Source organism: Sycon ciliatum, chromosome 3, assembly GCF_964019385.1.
Source record: "Sycon ciliatum chromosome 3, ocSycCili1.1, whole genome shotgun sequence".
Taxonomy (NCBI): Eukaryota; Metazoa; Porifera; class Calcarea; order Leucosolenida; family Sycettidae; genus Sycon; species Sycon ciliatum.
Genome location: NC_088645.1, coordinates 45,829,982 through 45,851,082, shown reverse-complemented (window position 1 = coordinate 45,851,082; position 21,101 = coordinate 45,829,982). Strand labels below are relative to the sequence as shown.

The 21,101-nt window shown below is 48.1% G+C and overlaps 2 protein-coding genes and 1 long non-coding RNA gene across 3 annotated transcripts in view; all 3 read right to left on the bottom strand.

Annotated features, from left to right (window-relative positions):
- Window positions 1–6,541: 6,541 nt before the first annotated feature.
- On the bottom strand, window positions 6,542–8,116 carry LOC135813159 (uncharacterized protein K02A2.6-like). The gene has a single exon (XM_065326376.1). The coding sequence runs from the start codon at window positions 8,114–8,116 to the stop codon at window positions 6,542–6,544; it is 1,575 nt and encodes a 524-aa protein (XP_065182448.1).
- A 2,688-nt stretch (window positions 8,117–10,804) lies between these two features.
- Window positions 10,805–12,868, bottom strand: LOC135813157 (uncharacterized protein K02A2.6-like). Its single transcript, XM_065326375.1, has one exon. It carries the CDS (start codon window positions 12,866–12,868, stop codon window positions 10,805–10,807), a length of 2,064 nt encoding a protein of 687 aa, XP_065182447.1.
- A 2,202-nt stretch (window positions 12,869–15,070) lies between these two features.
- Window positions 15,071–21,101, bottom strand: part of LOC135812321 (uncharacterized) — a 42,902-nt gene continuing 36,871 nt past the window's right edge. Inside the window, exon 4 of the long non-coding RNA XR_010552788.1 lies at window positions 15,071–15,463. This is a non-coding gene — a long non-coding RNA (uncharacterized LOC135812321). The remainder of the gene's footprint in view (window positions 15,464–21,101) is intronic.

Here is a 21,101-nt window from a genome sequence, read left to right as displayed (position 1 = left end):
ACATGGCTTGGATCAGTTGATCTCGGATTTGGTCTTCTTCGTCAGTGAAATTACAAAATTTCGCTTGATTCCTGAGTCGAGTTACGAACTGGGCCACAGTCTCTTTCTCTTTCTGGGCCATCTGTCGGAAAATGTGCCGCTCATAGGGCTCGTTGGCAGTGACGGCAAAATGTCCATCCAAAGCGTCTGTCAGCGCCTTCAGCGCGTCTCCAGCAGTTTGGTCTATGGACGACTCCAAGGTATCGTATATGTCTTGAATTCCTTCTCCGCCGAAACGCAGAAGTAAGGCCTTAGCCCGAGTCTTGTCCGTTATGCCCTTCCCTACGACATAATACGAGAAAGATCTCTTCCATTTCCGCCAGCGCTCTGCCACGACATGGGCAGGACCGGTGACATCGAGACGCTTCAATGGCTTTTCATCTCCGGAATCATCCATCGTTCAACTTTTAATCGCGGCCTGCAGTTTATCTTCGTCGCCAATTGTTGTGGTTCGCATTCAGCCCGCACACTACTCATACACAGTTCCACTGATACACACGGATCGGAGAGTTTAGAAATACATTGCATTGAAAGGGAACATGGAAGTAAATGTAAAACCAGAGAGGAAAGACATGCAGCACAGGAAGCCAAGATGGATCCAAGGAGAAGCACATTACACACATGCGCACACTCTAGATACAGCGAGTGCTGCATAGCAACAGTAACTACGCGCATGGCAACAGTAACTACGCGCATGGTAACAGTAGCTAAGATAATCTGATAATGACGTCACACATAGCATGCATGTAATCTAGGACTGTGACGTTGCACATAACATGCATGCAATCCATAACACTTAGGGGCCGTCCGTAAATATCGAACATTTTTCACCAAACGAATTATTTTAGTTTAGACCCAACCCCTCCCTCCCTCCCCCTCAGAACGTAAAAAAATGTTGAGATATACATGCGTATACAACAAAAGTCGCAAGTGTGTCACTGCTCCTAAAGACATGTACATGTATCGAACTTTTCTGAAACGAAATTGGTCAACCCCCTCCCACCCCATAACGAAATTATTTCGTTTTGTGAAAAAAGTTCGATAATTATGGACGACCCCTTACGCCCTTCTATTTTCAAACGATCATATTTGATGCGAGGTTGTCGCCCCATCAACATCTCGGCCGGTGTTTTTTCATTCGCCTGTGGGGTAGTACGATGCGAGAGCAAAAACCTCTGCAACTTTGAGTGAAGTTGCCCTGGTTCCTCATCCATGACTTTCATTTTGCCCTTGAAAAACCCCACGTACCGTTCTGCCATTCCATTGGTGGCCGGATGGCCAGGAGCGGTACACGTGTGATGAATTCCATTCTTCCGCAAGAACGTTTGAAATTCGTCGCTTGTGAACTGTGACCCATTATCCGTGACGATATGGTTTGGCAGGCCGAAAATAGCGAACACGCGTTGCAAAGCCATTATTGTTGACGCTGACGTAGCATGCGACGACGGAATAACGTCAATGTACTTGGAGTACGCATCCACCAATACCAGGAACATTTTGCCGAGAAACGGTCCTGCAAAGTCGAGATGCAGTCTCTGCCACGGTCCTGCCGGCCATGTCCAAGTTGCAAACTCTTTCGGGGCGTTCTTGGCATTGAGTTGACATAGGGCACACTGCTTGACCGTCGACTCGATATCTTCGTCGATTTTAGGCCAGCAAACGTATCTCCGAGGCAACCGTTTCATTCTCACTACCCCAGAGTGTTCTGAGTGTAGGTCATTGAGTAGGATTACTCTCAGGGAGTCAGGCATGACCACCCTTCCATTTCATAAAAGGATGTTGTCCTCTAATGACAGTTCCCACCGTTTAGCGAAGTAAGGAAAGAGCTCTGGCTCTGACACTTCCTCCCAACCATTAATCGTGAAATGGAGTACCTTCTTCAGGACGACATCCCGTTTCGTTTCCGCCGCTACAGTAGCAGCCCTGATAATTTCAGATTCTTCTTGAACAAACAACACCTGTTGTTCAACCATTTCATCACGAGTAGGATCGCCACTCATTGGTTTGCGCGACAAATAGTCCGCAAATACATTCTTTCTGCCCGGAATGTACTCCATTGAGTAGTTGTATGCCGACAAAACCATCTTCCATTTTTTCAGCCTCGAAGATACCAGAGTAGGCACTTTCTCTGTGCAGCCGAACAATTTGAGTAATGGCTGATGATCCGTTCTCAGCATGAACGTCCGTCCCAACAGATATTGACGAAATTTGGTAACTCCAAACACCAACGCCAGCGCCTCCCGTTCGATATTGGAGTAGTTCTTCTCCGCCGACGAGAGAACACGAGACCCGTACGCTACAGGACGAAGCTCGCCCGATTCGTCCTTCTGAAACATTACCGCACCGAGACCAATGCCCGAAGCATCCGTTTGAAGGATCAGATCTTTCTCCGAGGAATAGTGAATGAGTACTTCACTGGAACACAGTGCAGCCTTGATTCGAGAAAATGCATTCTGCTCATTTTCCTCCCATTGCCATTCAGCAGATTTCTTCACCAGATTGTACAGAGGTACCATTATTGTTGCGAAATGAGGTATGAACCGTCGCAAGAAATTCGCCGTTCCAATGAATGATTGAAGCTCGTTAACATTCGAAGGAGCCTTAGCGTCCCGCAATGCCTCAATCTTATCCGCTGTGGGAGCCACACCAGCATTAGAAATCGTGTGACCCAGGTAGGAAATCTCATCCATCATGAAATGAAACTTACTGGGACTAAGCTTCATCCCGACCTCCTGTAGGCGACATAGTACCCTGATCAGGTTGTTGTGGTGTTCATCCTCATCCTTCCCAGTAATCAGGATGTCATCCACATAGACGATGCACCCAGGCAGATCTGCCAATATGGATTCCATTGTGCGTTGGAAAATTGCCACTGCCGAGTGAATGCCAAAGGGCAATCTCACGTATTCATACAACCCCTTGTGAGTAGAGATTGTCGTGTATGGCCGAGAAGCTGGATGAAGCTCCAGTTGGTGATAGGCTTGGGAGAGATCCAATTTGGTGAATTTATCTCCCCCCCCCCCCGACAATTTCGCTAACATTTCCTCAATAGTAGGTAGCGGGTAGTGCTCCAGATCAGACTTGGCATTGATTGAGCGAGAGTAATCAGCACAAATTCGGATACTACCATCCGATTTCAGTACTGGCACAGTAGGCGATGCCCATTTGGAATGCTCAACTTTGCGAATAACTCCCTCTGCTTCCAATTTCTCCAAAGCCTCCTCGTACTTCTCCGTGATAGAGAACGGTACGGGACGCGCCTTGTGGAAAATTGGATCAGAATCATCCACTCTCAGGGTGATTTGAGCCGACCTCAGCTTGCCAACCTGAGTCGTATCGAACAGCTCCTCAAATTCCTCAATGTGAGCTCTCCTCCTACCATCCATTTGAACATGATTGACATTGACAATCTGTTTCCACGGTAGAGTAAATTGGGACAACATATCCCTGCCCAACAATGACGGACCACCATTATCCACCACACGGAGTAGTGTTGGTTTCTCCACACCATCAATGCTGACATTGAACTTCCCTTCACCAATACATTTGATTTCTGCCCCAGAAAAACCGGTCATGCGTACACTCGGTTTGGTTAAATTTGTATGAGACACCCCAAGTGACTCAAAATCATGGACAGAAATGATTGAAATGCCACTGCCCGTGTCGATTTCCATTACAACAGGAACATCATTCACAGCAATTTCCAATTTGTAGGAGGGCACAGATTTGATCTTCAATTCTCCCTGATCCGAAATGTGGAACATTGGCATGCACTCAAGATCAAGAGATTCATGCTCACCTGCGTCATCAGTCACAACATTGTGCACCGATGCGCCTGATGTGGATTTCTGCCGACAAACACGCTCCAAATGCCCCTTCCTGTGGCAGTGACGACACTCAGTGGCCTTGTGTTTGCACTTATCCGCCAAGTGTTGAGTAGACCCACAGCGGTAGCATAATCTCTGCTCTCGAGATTGATGAGATTGACGAGAAACACCAGACTGCGCCTGCAAACGCGATTCCACTGGCCGGTGATTCACCTTGTGCACTTCCTGCTGAGAGGTCAGCTGCACGGCCGCGCGCGCAGCCGATTCCTGCGTCAAAGCTAGTTTGACGATGTCATTGAACGACTATGCCGAAGTATTTTCTTTCGTCTATAAGAAATTTCGAGTGGATGAGCTGATCAAGCCAGCAATAAACTGGTCTCGAAGCGCTCGATCGAGGTGATCAGCAAACTCACACCTCACAGCCAATCTCTTCAGACGAATGATGAAATCCGCAGTCGACTCATTTTCCTTCTGCTCCAACTGATGGAAATTGAACGTCGCCGAAACTTGCGAAATTGCAGGTTGAAAATACTTCCTCAAAAGATCGCAAATCTCCGACAGTTTCTTGTCAGCTACTTTCGCTGGCAGACAGAGGCTCCTCCAAATCGAGTAGACTTCCGCAGACAGCAAACTCACTAATACAGCCTTCCTTTTCTTTCTGACAGCCAACTTGTCTGCAGCATTGGCCGAAGCAGCCACGGTTCCAATATCATTGGCAAAAAATAGAATTCAAGTCTTTCCTCAAACTCTTCAAAGTCGCCGCCGGTAAACGGCTGAAGCGATGATATCCGAGCCATATCTTCGTCGCCAGTTGTTGTGTCCTACTCCAGGTGGGTTCTACTCGGACTCATCCAGCTCGATCACACACACACTCGAGGCCATTACAGATTTCAGTACATCTCAAACTCCACCTCCGAAAAAGACCAAGCTCACGTGCGAGCATGCGCACTACATACATATGGTCCATGTCCAGGACATGACATAAAGACAGGTAAGTCTAACAAATGAGGACTGAGACCTCTACAACAGGGTTTTTACGCCTGAAAGCAGGTGCATGATTTAGCAAGCAGGTTGTCAGTCTAGATTTTATGCGCAGATGGAGAAAAAAATGCGCAGAATTTTTGTAATGAGATGTAAAGCAGAAATAATAAGAAATATTAAGAAAAGATGAAATGAAAGCCTGCTCACAACCCCGCTATTGCAACCCAGACTGAGACAAGGATGTTGCCGGTATGTATAATTCTATTCACAAAAGCCAACAACGAGGAAGTCACTTCAAGGACTCGGAAGATAGAACAACAAGGAAAAGGGCAAGGAAGCACAGGTTGGCCTGTGTGCATGCAGAGTCCTAGTGACGTGTTAGTGACGTCAACACAAGACATGTACATGGATATCACATCCCTCCAACCCTAGATGAAACAAAGACTAGGTAAACAATAACAAATAACAAATTACCTGTAGAAACAGTAACACAAGACATGGTTGAAAAATATGGTGGTAAAGACAAACCTGGCAATATGGCGGTAAACACACGCCTGCCCACACATGCTCTCTAGGCTGCAAAGTTCTGCCATAGAGCTCTCCTTCTCACCACCACCACCATCAGTTCGCGCCTGGCGCCTGGTCGATGCATGGCTGGCGGTATCCGGCATAGCAGGCTGGTACATCAAGTAGCGCATGGCACAAAGATGATGACACAGCAACGACATAGCTCGATTGCGACATACGTTTCGTCCCCGCTGGACTCATCGGGCAATCTTCTTCTTGGATGTCTTCATACGGAGCTTGACTCGGGAGAATGAAGTTGAAGACACCACTGCAGCTGTACTTATGGTTGAAAAATATGGTGGTAAAGACACACCTGGCAATATGGCGGTAAACACACGCCTGCCCACACACGCTCTCTAGGCTGAAGACATCCAAGAAGAAGATTGCCTGATGAGTCCAGCGGGGACGAAACGTACGTCGCAATCGAGCTATGTCGTTGCTGTGTCATCATCTATGTGCCATGCGCTACTTGATGTACCAGCCTGCTATGCCGGATACCGCCAGCCATACATCGACCAGGCGCCAGGCGCGAACTGATGGTGGTGGTGGTGAGAAGGAGAGCTCTATGCCAGAACTTTGCAGCCTAGAGAGCGTGTGTGGGCAGGCGTGTGTTTACCGCCGTATTGCCAGGTGTGTCTTTACCACCATATTTTTCAACCATAAGTACAGCTGCAGTGGTGTCTTCAACTTCATTCTCCCGAGTCAAGGTCCGTATGAAGACATCCAAGAAGAAGATTGCCTGATGAGTCCAGCGGGGACGAAACGTACGTCGCAATCGAGCTATGTCGTTGCTGTGTCATCATCTATGTGCCATGCGCTACTTGATGTACCAGCCTGCTATGCCGGATACCGCCAGCCATGCATCAACCAGGCGCCAGGCGCGAACTGATGGTGGTGGTGGTGAGAAGGAGAGCTCTATGCCAGAATTTTGCAGCCTAGAGAGCGTGTGTGGGCAGGCGTGTGTTTACCGCCATATTGCCAGGTGTGTCTTTACCACCATATTTTTCAACCATAAGTTCAGCCGCAGTGGTGTCTCTCAACTTCATTAACACAAGACATGGCGAAATATAGCTGTAAACACAGAAATAAGACAGCAGATCTAGCTGTGAGTAGCTATGATAGAACTGTTACAAGTCCAAACGGATGGGCGCCTGAACAGCTCTAGTTGAGCGACGCGGAAGAATAGCAGGAGTCGACCCAGCTGACTGCGACTCTGGAAGTGTGACTGATTCCTGTGCTGGAGGAACTGGTGAGGCAGATACGGCCGTTGGTACAGAATCAACTGAAGGCTGTAGTTCGGATGCGTCTGAATCCGGCACAGGTGATGTCCACACTGGATGGCTCAGAGGTTGACCAGATGGAACGACAGCTGGATATGCGGTTGTCGCCTGTTCTGGCGCAGCAACAGGTGGCTCCTCGGCTGGCAATCGTGGGCGGATGTGGTCACTGTGCCGTTTCCACAATCTGCCATCGGGTAGGCGCACTGTAAATGTGGCTGGGCCTAGACACTCTTCAAGAACTCCATCCATCAATTTAGGTGAGCCAGCAAAGTTGACACAGGACACAGGGTCTCCACAGCAGAAGGACGACGAGTGAGCCGGGCGGCGGTCTACGGCTGCTTGCTGTCGGCTGAAAACCGTCTTAGAAGTGTCCGGAAATGTGAGGTCAAGACGGGACCGAGGCTTATGACCCATCATGAGTTGAAATGGAGATTGACCAGTAGTGGATTGTGGCGTAAGGCGATACTGAAACAGGAACCGATACAGACGGGATTCCAAATCAGAATCACCAACAGACTTCTGCAGCGCATTCTTGACGGTTTGTATGGCACGCTCAGCTAGACCGTTGCTGGCTGGGTGGTACGGAGATGACCGGGTATGCTTGATACCATTAGCAGAACAGAATCGTTGAAATTCGTCGCTGGTGAATACTGAGCCATTGTCGGAAACAAGTTGAAGCGGCAGTCCGTGCGTTGCAAATGTCTGACGTAGCTTGGCAATAGTTGAAGCCGAGGTTGCAGACGATACCTGGTGGACTTCAATAAACTTACTGAAACTGTCAACGATAACCAGGAGCATCTTGCCTTCAACTGGACCTGCGTAATCGACATGCAGACGCACCCATGTTTTACCTGGCCATTCCCAGGGATGTAGCGGCTGAAGGGCTGGTGACTTCTGAATGGCTTGGCACGGTTGGCAGCTCTTGACCTTGAGCTCTATCTCGTCGTCAATAGATGGCCACCAGATGTAGCTGCGGGCGAGGGCTTTCATCCGGGTTATGCCCGGGTGACCTTCATGTAATTCTTCCAGGAGCGGCTCACGGCCTCTTGGTGGAATAATAACACGTGAGCCCAGCAAAAGACAGCCACTTACTACTGAAAGCTCATTACGACGACAGGAATACGCTTGATAATCCACGGGGATGTTGTCCGGCCAACCTTCTTGGACGTACTTGAGGACAAGTGACAGCACCGGATCTTTGCTCGTCCATTGAGCAATGGTGGTGGATGTGACCGGAGTGTTCTCCAGGACAGCCATCGACAGAACGACTTTGGCTGGTGTTGGGACTTCTGGTACCGATGAGGGTGATGGTAGCCGACTGAGTCCATCAGCATTACCATTGTTGCTGCCCGACTTGAACTGAAGCTGGTAGTCGTAGCTTGCTAGTAGTAGGGCCCAGCGTTGGATGCGACCACTGGCCATCGGCTGAATCGGACGATCTTCCTGAAATAGACCAAGTAGAGGCTTGTGGTCAGTCTGCAGCACAAACGAGCGGCCAAACGAGAGAGCTTGGAAGCTCAGGGCCCTACGCTATGCTTTTTTGCTTGCTCATCATGCATGTGACGTGCCAAAGCCGTGTGAACCCTGGCTAGCGCCAAACGATACTGAAGTAACGTCTGTTGCTACGGCGTTAATATTTTTTGTATATTTTTACAAACGGCGAGGAGACAACAATTTGATAACCGCAATCAGTAATACAAGCTGGATCGACATTTGTGTACACTGTATTCATGTATTGTAAAACTGTGGAGACAATGTGCAATAAAACGATGAAAAATGTGAAGAAATTGTGTAGAGAAAGAAAGGGATTCAAACAAGTTTTCGTACAACACTCATCAGGAATCATCGTTGTACTAAAGGACACTGAAACAAAAATTGAACTATTATAGAAAATCTAAGTTAGAGAAATAACACTAAGAGCAACAACAGTGAAATTTACAAGTGTGAATTTTAACAATCAAAGCGAGAAATGAACAAAGGAGAAAGGAAGGAAAGACAACGTGATAACACATAACAGCAGTACATTACACCTAGAACATTAACGGCCAAGCTTGGCCGCACTAAACACGACACGTTACTTGAACAATTTCAACCCAATTATACTATCTTTCTGTACACACAAATTAGGCTTGTACAGACGCTGATAGATAGCTTCCAACACTTTTAACTGTAGTCCATAACCATGACGACCACGGCACAATACAGTGAACGAAGAGTCAGAATACGCACCGCAACAATCAGGACTAGCCAGCAGATGATTGTACACTGAAGACTTGCTACCACGAAACCTACGCACAACACTAACACTCTCACCGGCACTCTCACCATCACTCCCATCACTGCTCTCCGACTCACTGCTCCCTCCACCGTCCGTTCCATCCTCCGCTTCCTCTGCACTCTCTCTGTCTCGTCCATCCCGCCTGACCGGGTCCATTGAACCCAACTCGGCCGTCCCCCTGCTATCACGTCCCTCCTTTCGCCCTCGTCCGCTGAGTGCGTAGCTTCTGTTGTAGTTGGCTGTTGATCGTCTTGGTCTTTCAATTATGGGCTTGGATGGTGGATTAGTTGTGGTTGCTGTAGATTGCGTTGTTGTAAATTTCACTGTTGTTGCTCTTAGTGTTATTTCTCTAACTTAGATTTTCTATAATAGTTCAATTTTTGTTTCAGTGTCCTTTAGTACAACGATGATTCCTGATGAGTGTTGTACCAAAACTTGTTTGAATCCCTTTCTTTCTCTACACAATTTCTTCACATTTTTCATCGTTTTATTGCACATTGTCTCCACAGTTTTACAATACATGAATACAGTGTACACAAATGTCGATCCAGCTTGTATATTTTTAATTTTTAATTTTTTTGTTACGTTTCCTGTGAACGGTAGGCATTTGCGGATAATGCCGGCAGAAAAATTGGCAAATTCGGTACTTTTTTGGTAAGTTTCCTGCCTGTTTGGTATGTGGATAAAGAAATGGAGCAGAATTCGAGTAATTGCCCGCCATAGGTTTGTATGGTTCTGCCAATTTCACTGCTTTTCGAGCATAATCTGCCACCTTTTCGAGCATTATCCGCACACCCCTAGTGACCGGCGCTGACTCTGCCGATCACGGGCGTTCTGGAGTCGACGCGATGTCTGTCCTGCCGTTTCCTGTGACCGGGGCTGACTCTGCCGATCACGAATGTTCTGGAGTCGACGGGATCTCTCTTCCGACGTTTCCTGTTACCGGCGCTGACTCTGCCGATCACGGACGTTCTGGAGTCGACGGGATCTCTCTTCCGACGTTTCCTGTGACTGGCGCTGACTCGCCCGTTCAGGATTATTTTGGAGACGACGGGATCTCTCTTCCAAAGGTTGTTTTAGCTGACGCATCATGTCACATATTCGGCAACTAACGTCCATTCTAATTGCATTTCTTCATCTCCCTACTTCGTATTTCTTTCAAGAAAATCTCCCTAGACAGCACTGAGTCGTTTACATAATACGACTCCCTGCTATACATCTATACACGTTATAATTATTATGCTATCGGCCTACATGCGATTCCCGGGCTGGTCGACAGGCGGCCCAGCCAGCCTGCTAGTGGGATCTCGGCCTCGCACACAAATCCACACAAAATGTTACTGCACTGAATGCATTACTCCGATACACTCCGCATGTATACTCATTTTCTTGATTGTACCGTATTCTTGATGGTACGGGACAGGTACGGGATAGCGTCAGGCATGCCGATGGCACAAACAAACCAAAATATATTGTGGCCAGCTGTCTTGGCTGGTACGGTACGGTACGGGACAGATACGGGATAGCGCCAGGCGTGACACAAACAAACAAACAAACAAACACCAAATTAAAGCTGTGTGGACCCTGGCTGCATAGCTACGGGAATAAATACTTATGAAAGCGCTTGACGGCGAACACCATAGCCAGGCCTTCTTTCTCGATCTGTGCATATTTCTGTTCCGCTGAGGACAATGTTCTCGATGCAAACACGACTGGATGCTCATCTCCGTCCGCAGTGATGTGTGAGAGAACGGCACCAATACCATACAGTGACGCATCACAACTGACGACAATTGGCATCTTCGGGTCGTAATGTACACGGCATGGTGCTTCTAGTAGCATGGCTTTGCTTTTCTCAAAAGCAGACTGTTCACAGTCAGACCACCGCCACTGCTTCTTACAGAGCAATTCGTACAGGGTTTCAACACAGTACTTAAGTTCTGTACAAACTTGTGATAATAGTTAATCAAGCCCAAGTAGCTTCTGAGCTGTGATACGTTAGTCGGTGCCTTGGCGTCCAGCACATCTTGCACTTTCTCAGCTGTCAGCGATATTCCGGTTGAATCAATGATGTGGCCGAGGAAAGTGACAGATGAACGGCCAAACACACATTTGTCCCGGTTCAAGCGCAGACCAGCCGATTCAAGACGCTCCAAGACCATTTTGACATGGAGGTCGTGTTCCTCCCGTGTTGTGCCAGATATGAGGATGTCGTCCAGGTACACTACGACCATTGGAATGTCGGCCAACAGCTGCTCCATGGTGCGCTGAAAGATACCAGGTGCAGAGGACACTCCAAAAGGCAAGCGATTATACACAAATAGGCCTTTGCTTGTGTTGATAGCCGTGAGAAGCTGAGACTGTTCGTCTAACGGTAGCTGCTGATAGGCCTGGCTGAGATCTAACTTCGTGAAGCAGCATCCTTTATTCAGTTTTACATATAAGTCTTCTATGTTGGGTAACGGATACTTGTCTGTCTTGGATGCTTGATTAATGGTACACTTGTAGTCGCCACAGATGCGTATCTGGCCATTGTTCTTTAGCACTGGCACAATCGGTGCAGCCCAATCAGTACTCTGCACAGGGTGGATAATGTTCTCTTTCACCAGCCGGTCCAGCTCCTTCTCCACTGCCGACTTGAGTGAATAGGGAACCGACCGTGCCTTCAGAAATCGTGGCCTCACGTTACGGTCCACTGCCAGCTTGACACTGCCATGTCGCCAAGTGCCCAGGCCAGACTTGAATAGTTCCGGATGCTTGTCCAGGATATTCTTCGGCATGTCACCAGTGACGTTGAAAACTTGGTTCCAGTTGAGCCTCAGTTTCTCCAATGCGTCCCGACCTAGCAGATTGGGTCCAGTGCCTTTGACCACATAATAGACCAGCTCAGCCTTGCGTCCTCCGTGGCTGGTTTCCCTTCTCACGCGGCCTACCGTTGGGATGATCTTGCCGGCATACGTATGTAGACTGGGTAAGTCGTCAGTTTCCAGCGTCAACTGTTCCTTGGAAGCCAAATCATGGTAATGCCGTTCATTAATCACAGTAACTGCAGCCCCGGTGTCGATCTCGAATACCATTGGGGTGCGGCCAATGCGAACAGTGCAGACATACGGGTCGACAGTACTGCTTACATGGCTGATACACACGGTGTGGTGCAGTTCCGGACAATACTCCTCACTGTTTATTGCCGAGTCTGATTCCCCCGCGTCCGGCGCTGGATTGTGCACAAATTGTACCTTGGCCTTGGCTCTGCACACAGATGCGAAATGGCCCTGCTTGTGGCAGAAATTACACGACTTTCCCCAGGCAGGGCAGCTCTCTCGTCTCTCGTGCCATTGTCCGCCGCAGCCAGTGCACTTGCGGCCAGCTTTGGGAGGCATGTCGTTGTATGAACGCGACTTCAGCGATGATGGCGCGGACCGAAGACTGTGGACGTCTGTAGTCCTTGAGGCCGATGTCAGTTCTGCAGCCCGTGCATCAGCGAGTTCCTCCGAAGTTGCCGTGGCTAAGAAATCAGCAAATTTCTTGTCGTTCGCTATAGTCAGCAGTTTCTTCGTGATGGATTGGCCTCGTAGCCCTTGCACGAACTGGTCCTTCAGTGCGCGATCCAAGTGGGAGTCAAACTCGCAAGTGGACGCCAGTCTCTTCAGGCGATTTGCAAATTCCGTGACAGATTCCGTTCCTTGCCGGCACTGATGGAAACGACAGCTTTCCGCCACTAAACTCAGCTTCGGTTGGAAGTGTTTCTTGAGGAGATCGGCTATCTCATCGAACGTTTTAGACGTTGGCTTGTCAGGAAAGCACAAGTCTTTCAGCGTCGAGTAGGTAGCTTTACCCACCAGCGCAATCAGGGCAGCCGTTTTTGACCTTTCCTGCAGCAGTGACGTCGTCTGCATCGGTGGTAGCTGCCACTCCGATTCTATTTGCGGCGAAATAACACTCGAGACGATCCAAATTATCGGAGAAGTTCTGGCCGTCAAATGGCTCCATCTGACAGAAACTGGAGGCCATGGCCATCGTCTAATACTTTTATCTTCGTCGCCAATTATTACAACCCAGACTGAGACAAGGTTGTTACCGGTATGTATAATTCTATTCACAAAAGCCAACAACGAGGAAGTCACTTCAAGGACTCGGAAGACAGAACAACAAGGAAAAGGGCAAGGAAGCACAGGTTGGCCTGCGTGCATGCAGAGTCCTAGTGACATGTTAGTGACGTCAACACAAGACATGTACATGGATATCACACCCGCCCAGCCTTGCGAACTGGGTATGGTGGATTAAGAACCCGGTTCAACGCTCGAGCAAGCGCTCTCCACTCAAGGTGTTCACAGCAACTGATAGGAACTCATATGGGGAAATTATAGAAAAGAAATAATAAGATAAAGAGAATAAATTTCAACGCACCTCAATAAACGGAGCCCAACATACAGTACCTCAGAAAATTTGATCTTCCGACCAGTGTTTTTGTTGACGTCGCAAACAGATGATGTAGCTGCTTCGCAGAGACGTCTTACTGCACAAATTAAAAATAAATTGTATTCTTCGATTAGAAAACCCAAGCGCTTTCAGAGCCCTCAGAAGAGAGTCCGGGATGAAACCACGCACACCTACCTCAACCGAAAAAGAAACGACCTGCCACCCGTTTGCTCGGCATTGATCGGCCAGATCCGCATACCGCCTGTCCTTCCGCGAGTTACTGACACTGAATCTGTCCTCAGCACAAACTGTCAACTCCATCCAGAATACAATCCTACGACTCGTAGAGTACAGAACTATATGTGGTCTTAGGGTGGTATGTGCAACACAGCTAGGGAAAGAAATCTTTGCACTAACTGAGTCGACAAGAAGTTTCCAGTCTGAGGCCGCTGACAAGAGATCAGTCGTAACCAACTTTCGTCTGGGCTGAACGCGAACTGGCTTCTCTCCCGCCTTGCAAAACGAGATGAAGTCAAGCTCATTTGAATTTCAGTTTGTACGGTGTTTGCAGCAGTGCGGATTCGAATCTCCTCACGCATGTTCCTGACGATGACCCCGAGTTCGTTGTCGTGCCTCCAGGTGTAACGTCCCTGGTCCAGCGCTACACGACAAGCGCCAAGCACGTGGCGCGTAGTACAGGCCCAGGCACGGCACAAACTACAGTACGAGAGAGAGAGAGAGAGAGAGAGAGAGAGAGAGAGAGAGAGAGAGAGAGAGAGAGAGAGAGAGAGAGAGACAGAGAGCGAGAGAGACAGAGAGAGAGAGAGAGAGAGAGAGAGAGAGAGAGAGAGAGAGAGAGAGAGAGAGAGAGAGAGAGAGCGAGAGAGAGAGAGACAGAGAGACAGAGAAATAGAGAGAGAAAGACAGACAGAGAGAGAGAGAGAGAGAGAGAGAGAGAGAGAGAGAGAGAGAGAGAGAGAGAGAGAGAGAGAGAGAGAGAGAGAGAGAGAGAGAGAGAGAGAGAGAGCGAGATAGAGAGAGAGAGCGAGAGAGCGAGAGAGAGAGAGAGAGAGAGAGAGAGAGAGAGAGAGAGAGAGAGAGAGAGAGAGAGAGAGAGAGAGAGAGAGAGAGAGAGAGAGAGAGAGAGAGAGAGAGAGAGAGAGAGAGAGAGAAGAGAGAAGAGAGAGACAGAGAGAGAGACAGAGAGAGAGAGACAGAGAGACAGAGAGAGAGAGAGAGAGAGACCAACCGTGTAGTAAGTGCTCTGGCACTGAAAGGGTTAATAAACCTAAACTGGGAGTCAGGGAGGATGGTCTCGGCCAATGACTGCAAGTGGCGCTGAATCATGGCAGCAACGACCTCCAATGGCAAGGCCCTGCCAATTTTCGCATTGAGCAAGGTTTCCCTTCTTCGGGATGGGGACCCGGTTGCAACACACCTACTCTTGAGGGACTGCTTCCACACACACACATACGCATGCACTCACACACGTACACACTCGCACACCCAGACCTACTTACTTACCTACCCACCTACTTGCACACAACGTATAAGCGATTACCAACTTTCTCTGACATTCGAAAACACTGCCCGATATGTTTGAGAGTGGTTCCTGTCGTCAGTACTGGCCACCGACATGTTTATCTATAACAGAATGAGGATGCTGATTATGCATGAGGTACAGTAAGGCACAACACACACAACATTCTGTAATGGCCTGTACCAAACTAAAGGCCACCATGTGTACTTACTTTCTTCAGTGGTAGTGCCCGAAAAAGTAGCCTTGCTCGAGTAACTGATGCCTGATGCGTAGGTTGTAGTGGCTGTTACAGTGCATGTGTACGTTGTAGCATGGGTCAGAGGAGAAACCGTTGCAGTTAAACGGCCAGTGTGTAGTAGACCTGTGGTACCAGTAGCTGGTACCGTTGTTGTTCCTGATTGTGCTGGTGGGCATGAAACGACGTACTTTCTAGTACCCGCTGCATTCCACTGTTTGTTAGTCAAAGCAGTCCATGTTACTGCCAGAGAAGTTGGGGTTGGTGTCACACTGAATGACGTTACTGTTTTTGGAGCTGTGCAAAAAACGAAAGGAGAACATTTGTGGTGTAGATGTATATTAAAAAAGTTCTTTTTCAACAGGTCAGTATGTTGCAGCATAGTAGGGGTATTTCGTGACAGGTCAGTATGTTGCAGCATAGTAGGGGTATTTCGTGATAAAATAATCTGCATGACGATATGGAATTATAGCAAGTGACAAGGTGATACTCACTATGTCATTGGCTAGTGTTCTTTGACACTCATTATTTTCACATTACCTTGTCTGAATTTTGTTTGCCTCTTCTTCTGTCGTTTTTTGCTTGTAGCGCTTGGTAGCTGCTGCTCTGTCGTTCTACGCGAACGATTCTGCTTTGTTGTGTCTGCATTCTCTGATGCTATATCTATCCGAAGAAACAACCTCTCTCTGTTGCAGTATTCTTTCACAGTTGAACCTTTCCTTTCGAGATTGTGGACTGCGATCGTTCCACGGTATTATTTTGCGTTTACAAAATCATTCTATCATTTCTGCTGGGTGACTACGGATTTGAAGGATTTGATGTAGCTAGCTGCCCTTGCATGCATTCGTTTTGAGGCCACCCGAGGGTACCTGAGATGGTGTCGGATTGGCAATAGGCGTCTGTTGATGGAATTTGGCCGTCCGAAACCGAGACAGAGAATTTGTAGTACCGATGTCAGTGCCAGAGATGTGGGAGATGATGACATGAAAGTTGTGTCGAGCAGCAAAGGCATACAAAGCGCGCATGAGCGCCATTAAGCAAGGACCCGTTGTGCGTAAGCAGAGCCGGATGTCATATACACTACGGTTATCGCAATGGAAGGGGAGCACTCCAGACGCAGTTGTGGTGCCCATGTGGATGCGGTGGCGACGATGGCAAAAAAGACTCTGTCCCTGGATGAGTCCATGTAGAGATCCCTATCTGCTGACCTGCTGACCATGAGGCTGACCATGTGGGTTCCAGCAAGAAAGGGACAACTTTCCAAGCAAGTGTTGTCGGGTGCTTAACCCTTTGTGGCCCCACAGAAAGTACGACACTTTATCACCTTCAAAGAACATGCACTTTCGCTTGTATCTCTACTTCCTCCTTTATTCCCAATCAAACACGGTTGAACAAGCGGTCACGTGCTCCTGCGTCACAAATCACCTGGTCACTGCACCCGCAGGCGACAACTTTCACACCAAGGTTCAACTCGAGTTCAACTTGAGTGACAGGACTGCACCCGAAAACGGTCAAACAGGCTGTAAGTTGTACCCTGCAGGCACGGTGACCAGGTGAGTGGTGTATGCAGGAGCACGTGACCGCTTGTTCAACCATGTTCGATTTGGAATAAAGGAGGAACGCTGCATCGCTGCATCGCAGCATCCCGAAGACTACAACTGGTGAAAATTTACTTGGAGCCTCTAGATGGCTCGCAGCCGAGCCTGCAAATGACTCCGCTTGGAGCCACCGAATGACTCTGCATGGAACCGCCGAATGACTCCGCATGGAGCCGCCAAATGACTCCGCATGGAGCCGCCAATGACTCCGCATTGAGCCGCCAATGACTCCGCATGGAGCCGCCAAATGATTTCGCATGGAGCTGCCAATGACTCCGCATGGAGCCGCCAATGACTTCGCATGGAGCCACCAGTAGAGAGGTTCCAGGGTACGATTTTCGGTGCCCAAATCCGTATGGGCTCTACAGATTTTTTCGAGGCGTGCTCCATACGATTTTTCGGCATGGAGAATTCATGTGGACTGGCTTTCATACGAACCATTTTTCGCATGGAGATTTTGCGTCAACGGGTGCAGAAAGATTTTTCCTGTACAACTTTGGAACGAGAAACATCGATTTTCCGCGGGGAGTTTTGATTTCGGTACAAATTTTCAAAATAAAAAGGCATACCGCGGGAATGTGACGTGTTAGCGATCGTAACCTAGGCAATTATGGCCAACACATAAGTTCCGTACTCCGGAACATTGCACTGCTCGAAAACAACGTATAAAAATCCATAGCACCTCTACGGATTTTGCCACGAAAAATCGCACTCCGGAACCTCTCTATAGACTCCGCATGGAGTCGCCAATGACTCCGCATGGAGCCGCGAGTGACTCTGAGTAGAGCCGCCAAATGCTAAATATACAAGTATGCATAACCAGTTGAGAGCATATATTCCATAAATCGGCACTCCCGGAGCGGATCACAAGGTGCAGCTACGCATGCAATTGGTAAGCAGTGCAAGTTAGGTAAAGATTGACTATCAGAACTTGATATCATGGGCTAAAGCCATTGCCGCAGCCACCCATGCTTTGGCTGCAGGTTGCTTCCGAATGTTACTCGGGCAGATATTGCTTTCCACCTCTCCGCCTCTCTGAATATCGAGTCCGGCAGCTGATTTGAGTGGCCGGCGTACAATACCAGGCCAAAGCCACAACTGATGAGCAATATCATTGCAGTAGCTGCAAATGCCGATCGATTGGCATTCGCAGCTGATGCCGCTAGCTTTCCCAGGTGCTGCGAGCTGCCACAATTGCAAACAAATCGTTGCTATCGCTGCTCTACTTGATTGACTGTCCATCTAGTCCAGCAGCCAGGCCCTGAAAATACCTCTAGAAATTGACTTTCGTTCCGACTTCTTCCGCACAACTTTTGACGATGCCAAGTTGAAGAGAAGGCTTCCTGGGCATCGAATGCACTGTTCGTCGCCTTCAAAAGTGAATGCATCGACTAGTAAAACCGACTTTTTTCGTTCAACTCGGCCATTGCTTCTTTCACCTCAAGCGAACTGCGGGGTAGTTATTCTACGACTCTTGGCGGCATCCCATGGTGGGATTTCCCCATTATGCAGGCAGTCCGTGCACCAAGGGCGCGCTTGCATGAGAAGAGAGACCGATTTTCATTTTCTCGCGGGAATCGTAGACTCCAAGGGTGCCGCACCTGTGGGCTTGTTTTCTGTTGATTTCGCCTACCTCCAAATGGCGAATATTCAAAGAAATTTGCTGCTTAGAGTTAGAGACCTTCTAGTCTCGTCATTATTACGGGGAGATTTGAGTTTAGGGGACAGAGGTGGGATATTTCACCAACTGAAGTACTAGTTTTTTTCTGAGTTTGGATTGGATTTTGGATTGGATTTTATTTGTTGAGTACTAGGTTGCATAGTGTATATAAATATGTCAGTATATGTGCATTTTTTAATCTTTCGAACAGATCCTGTGCATTGAGCACTTATCATCGAACATGAGTTATGTGCCTATCGTCTGCTATCTTATTTTTTCTTTTCTTCTCTGCCCGCTCTGTCTGTCTGCTGCCACATACGAATACGTGGACTTCTTGTTGACGTAAACGCGGACTTGCGTATAATAATAATAATACATGCATGATTGTGGTGAAATCCTGAGCATCATTTTTTATAGGCACCACAGCACTGGTGCATGCCCATTAAATTAATAGCTCTCCTGCTCTCTGACTTTTTCTTGCATTGCACGACTATCAAATTCATCGAATGAAATGAAGGAGAAAATTTGTTGCTTACTGCCTCAGTTCTGTTTTTCCTCTGCTCTTCTTCTTTCAGTGTGGTGACTTCTGATCCATGAGGCAATGGCATGAAGTCAGTAGTTTGCAGTATGTGCAGTATGCGGCTATCTCTCTGTCAATGGACCTGTGACAGCTGAAGCCCAGATCATGGTTGCAGTTTGCTGGCTATGGCCAGCAGCAGTCTAAAGTTGCACCTTTCCTTCCACGCACAGCAATGCTGAATATGTCATCGACAGACATCGATAAACTGCCTATTTGAAGAAGCATCGCAATTCTTGTCTGCCAATAAACAACAGGCTTGCCAACTATAATTACAGTTTGGAGATCGGAGACGCTGAAGACGCGATCCCGTTAATCTATTGCACCAACTGCAATGAAGAAGGCCTTAGTAATCTGGATTCATTACCATTCTCGTGTGGATAACTAACGTGTTCTGGTCCAAGTCGTGCGGAACATAAAATGCCTTAGACGTGAGATAGTGAAGGTACTGCGATTGACACTGACGACAGCAAACCAACAGTGGATATCAACCACACAGCCAGTATCATTCTGCACACCAGGATAATCCAATACTTAATTATAGCTGCCAACTCTGATGGTATAGACCCGATAACTTCCATCTTTCTTGTTTTGTTACTCTACGATTGGTATACAGTCATGTACTAGTGCAATCTCTATTCATATGCGTAATGCACTGTTTTTTTTTTCAGTCTTTGGTGGTGTGTCAGGGGTGGTTGCTGGTGTCGCGGGTCATTCCACAGTCCACAAGGGTGATGTTCTCGGCAACGGAGCGACCCAGTAGGCAACTGACCAATGATAAATATGCTGCCATTCATGATTGGTATCACGGTGCACCACAATGGCATATGGTGTGAATATCATTATGTTATTCTGCAGCGAGTACTTGTCGTGTAGTGAGCGAGAGTCATGTCATTGCATACAGCACACTGCACAGTACTTCTGTACACTCAAGTTTCAAGTCCAGTCAATTTTTTTGGAAATATGGAATGGACACTAACGAGGGCCTGGTGACGTGTTCATAGGGCTGAGTTATGCCAAATGGTGCAATTGGCTGGGAGTGGGCAAAATTCTTGTCTGTGGGCAAGAACAAGGTGCAGTTGGTTGCCTTCCTCTCTGCTGAATGGGCAAGCGATAAGTTTGCAAGTCGCCTGACGCCTGGAAAGAGTCCCTTTGTGACCAGCAGCACGGCGTCTTGCATCAAGCTCGCGCAAGGCCAAGACGCCACTGCAATGCAGAGGAGCCCGTGTCTAGACCTCACTTCTTTCAATATTTCGATCGTGGAAATCCATCGTGGAAATCCATCAAGTTTCGAGTGAGTTCCGAACGTTTTAGTCCATCGACGGTATACCGTAGATTTTTGACTGTACGGGCTCCTTGACGAGTGTGGAAGGGACCGGCGAAGTCTGCTCCCACGTTCGTGAATGGCTGCTTGGTGACCGGTGCACGGCTTGACGGCAGTTGGCCCATCAGTTGTATGGCTGGCTTCCTCCAGTGTCAGATGCCTGTTTTGCACTGCAGTCGGTGTGACTTGATGGCCTGCTTCCCTTTCACTAGCCAGTACTTTACGCAGAGGTTCGCGCAGATGTGGTTGCAACCCACTGCAGGGTTTGTCTTCCGGTCCTTATCTGCAATCACTAGCATGGTGATCCGATGCTTGTAGGGCAGGAGAGCCGGTCGTCTATTGCAAAGATGAAGAGAATCGGTTTGGTCTGTCAGAGGGTGCTTGCGCCCAGCGACAGGGTGACAGCAAACCCTGTCAGAGAGAGAGAGAGAGTCAGTGTACAGAATAGGAATACATAGAACGCAGCACGCAATGGAGTTGCTGTGGAGAGCGAGAATGCAAGCAACAACGTAAGTACTATCTATCCAACTATTATTATATCGGCGTATTGTTATTGATATTATTATCCGACAAACATGCACAACACACAACAAACACTGTATCGTAACAACACACTCGTAAATGATGTTATCACAACGACACTCGTAAATGATGTTATCACAACGACACTCATTCTATTTCAGGGTATAGTCGAGGCAGCTAGTTCTCCACGACAATACAGCTAGACAGGAGCTGAAAAAAGAAGATAAAAGTGCTTAGGATGAGACTCGAGTACA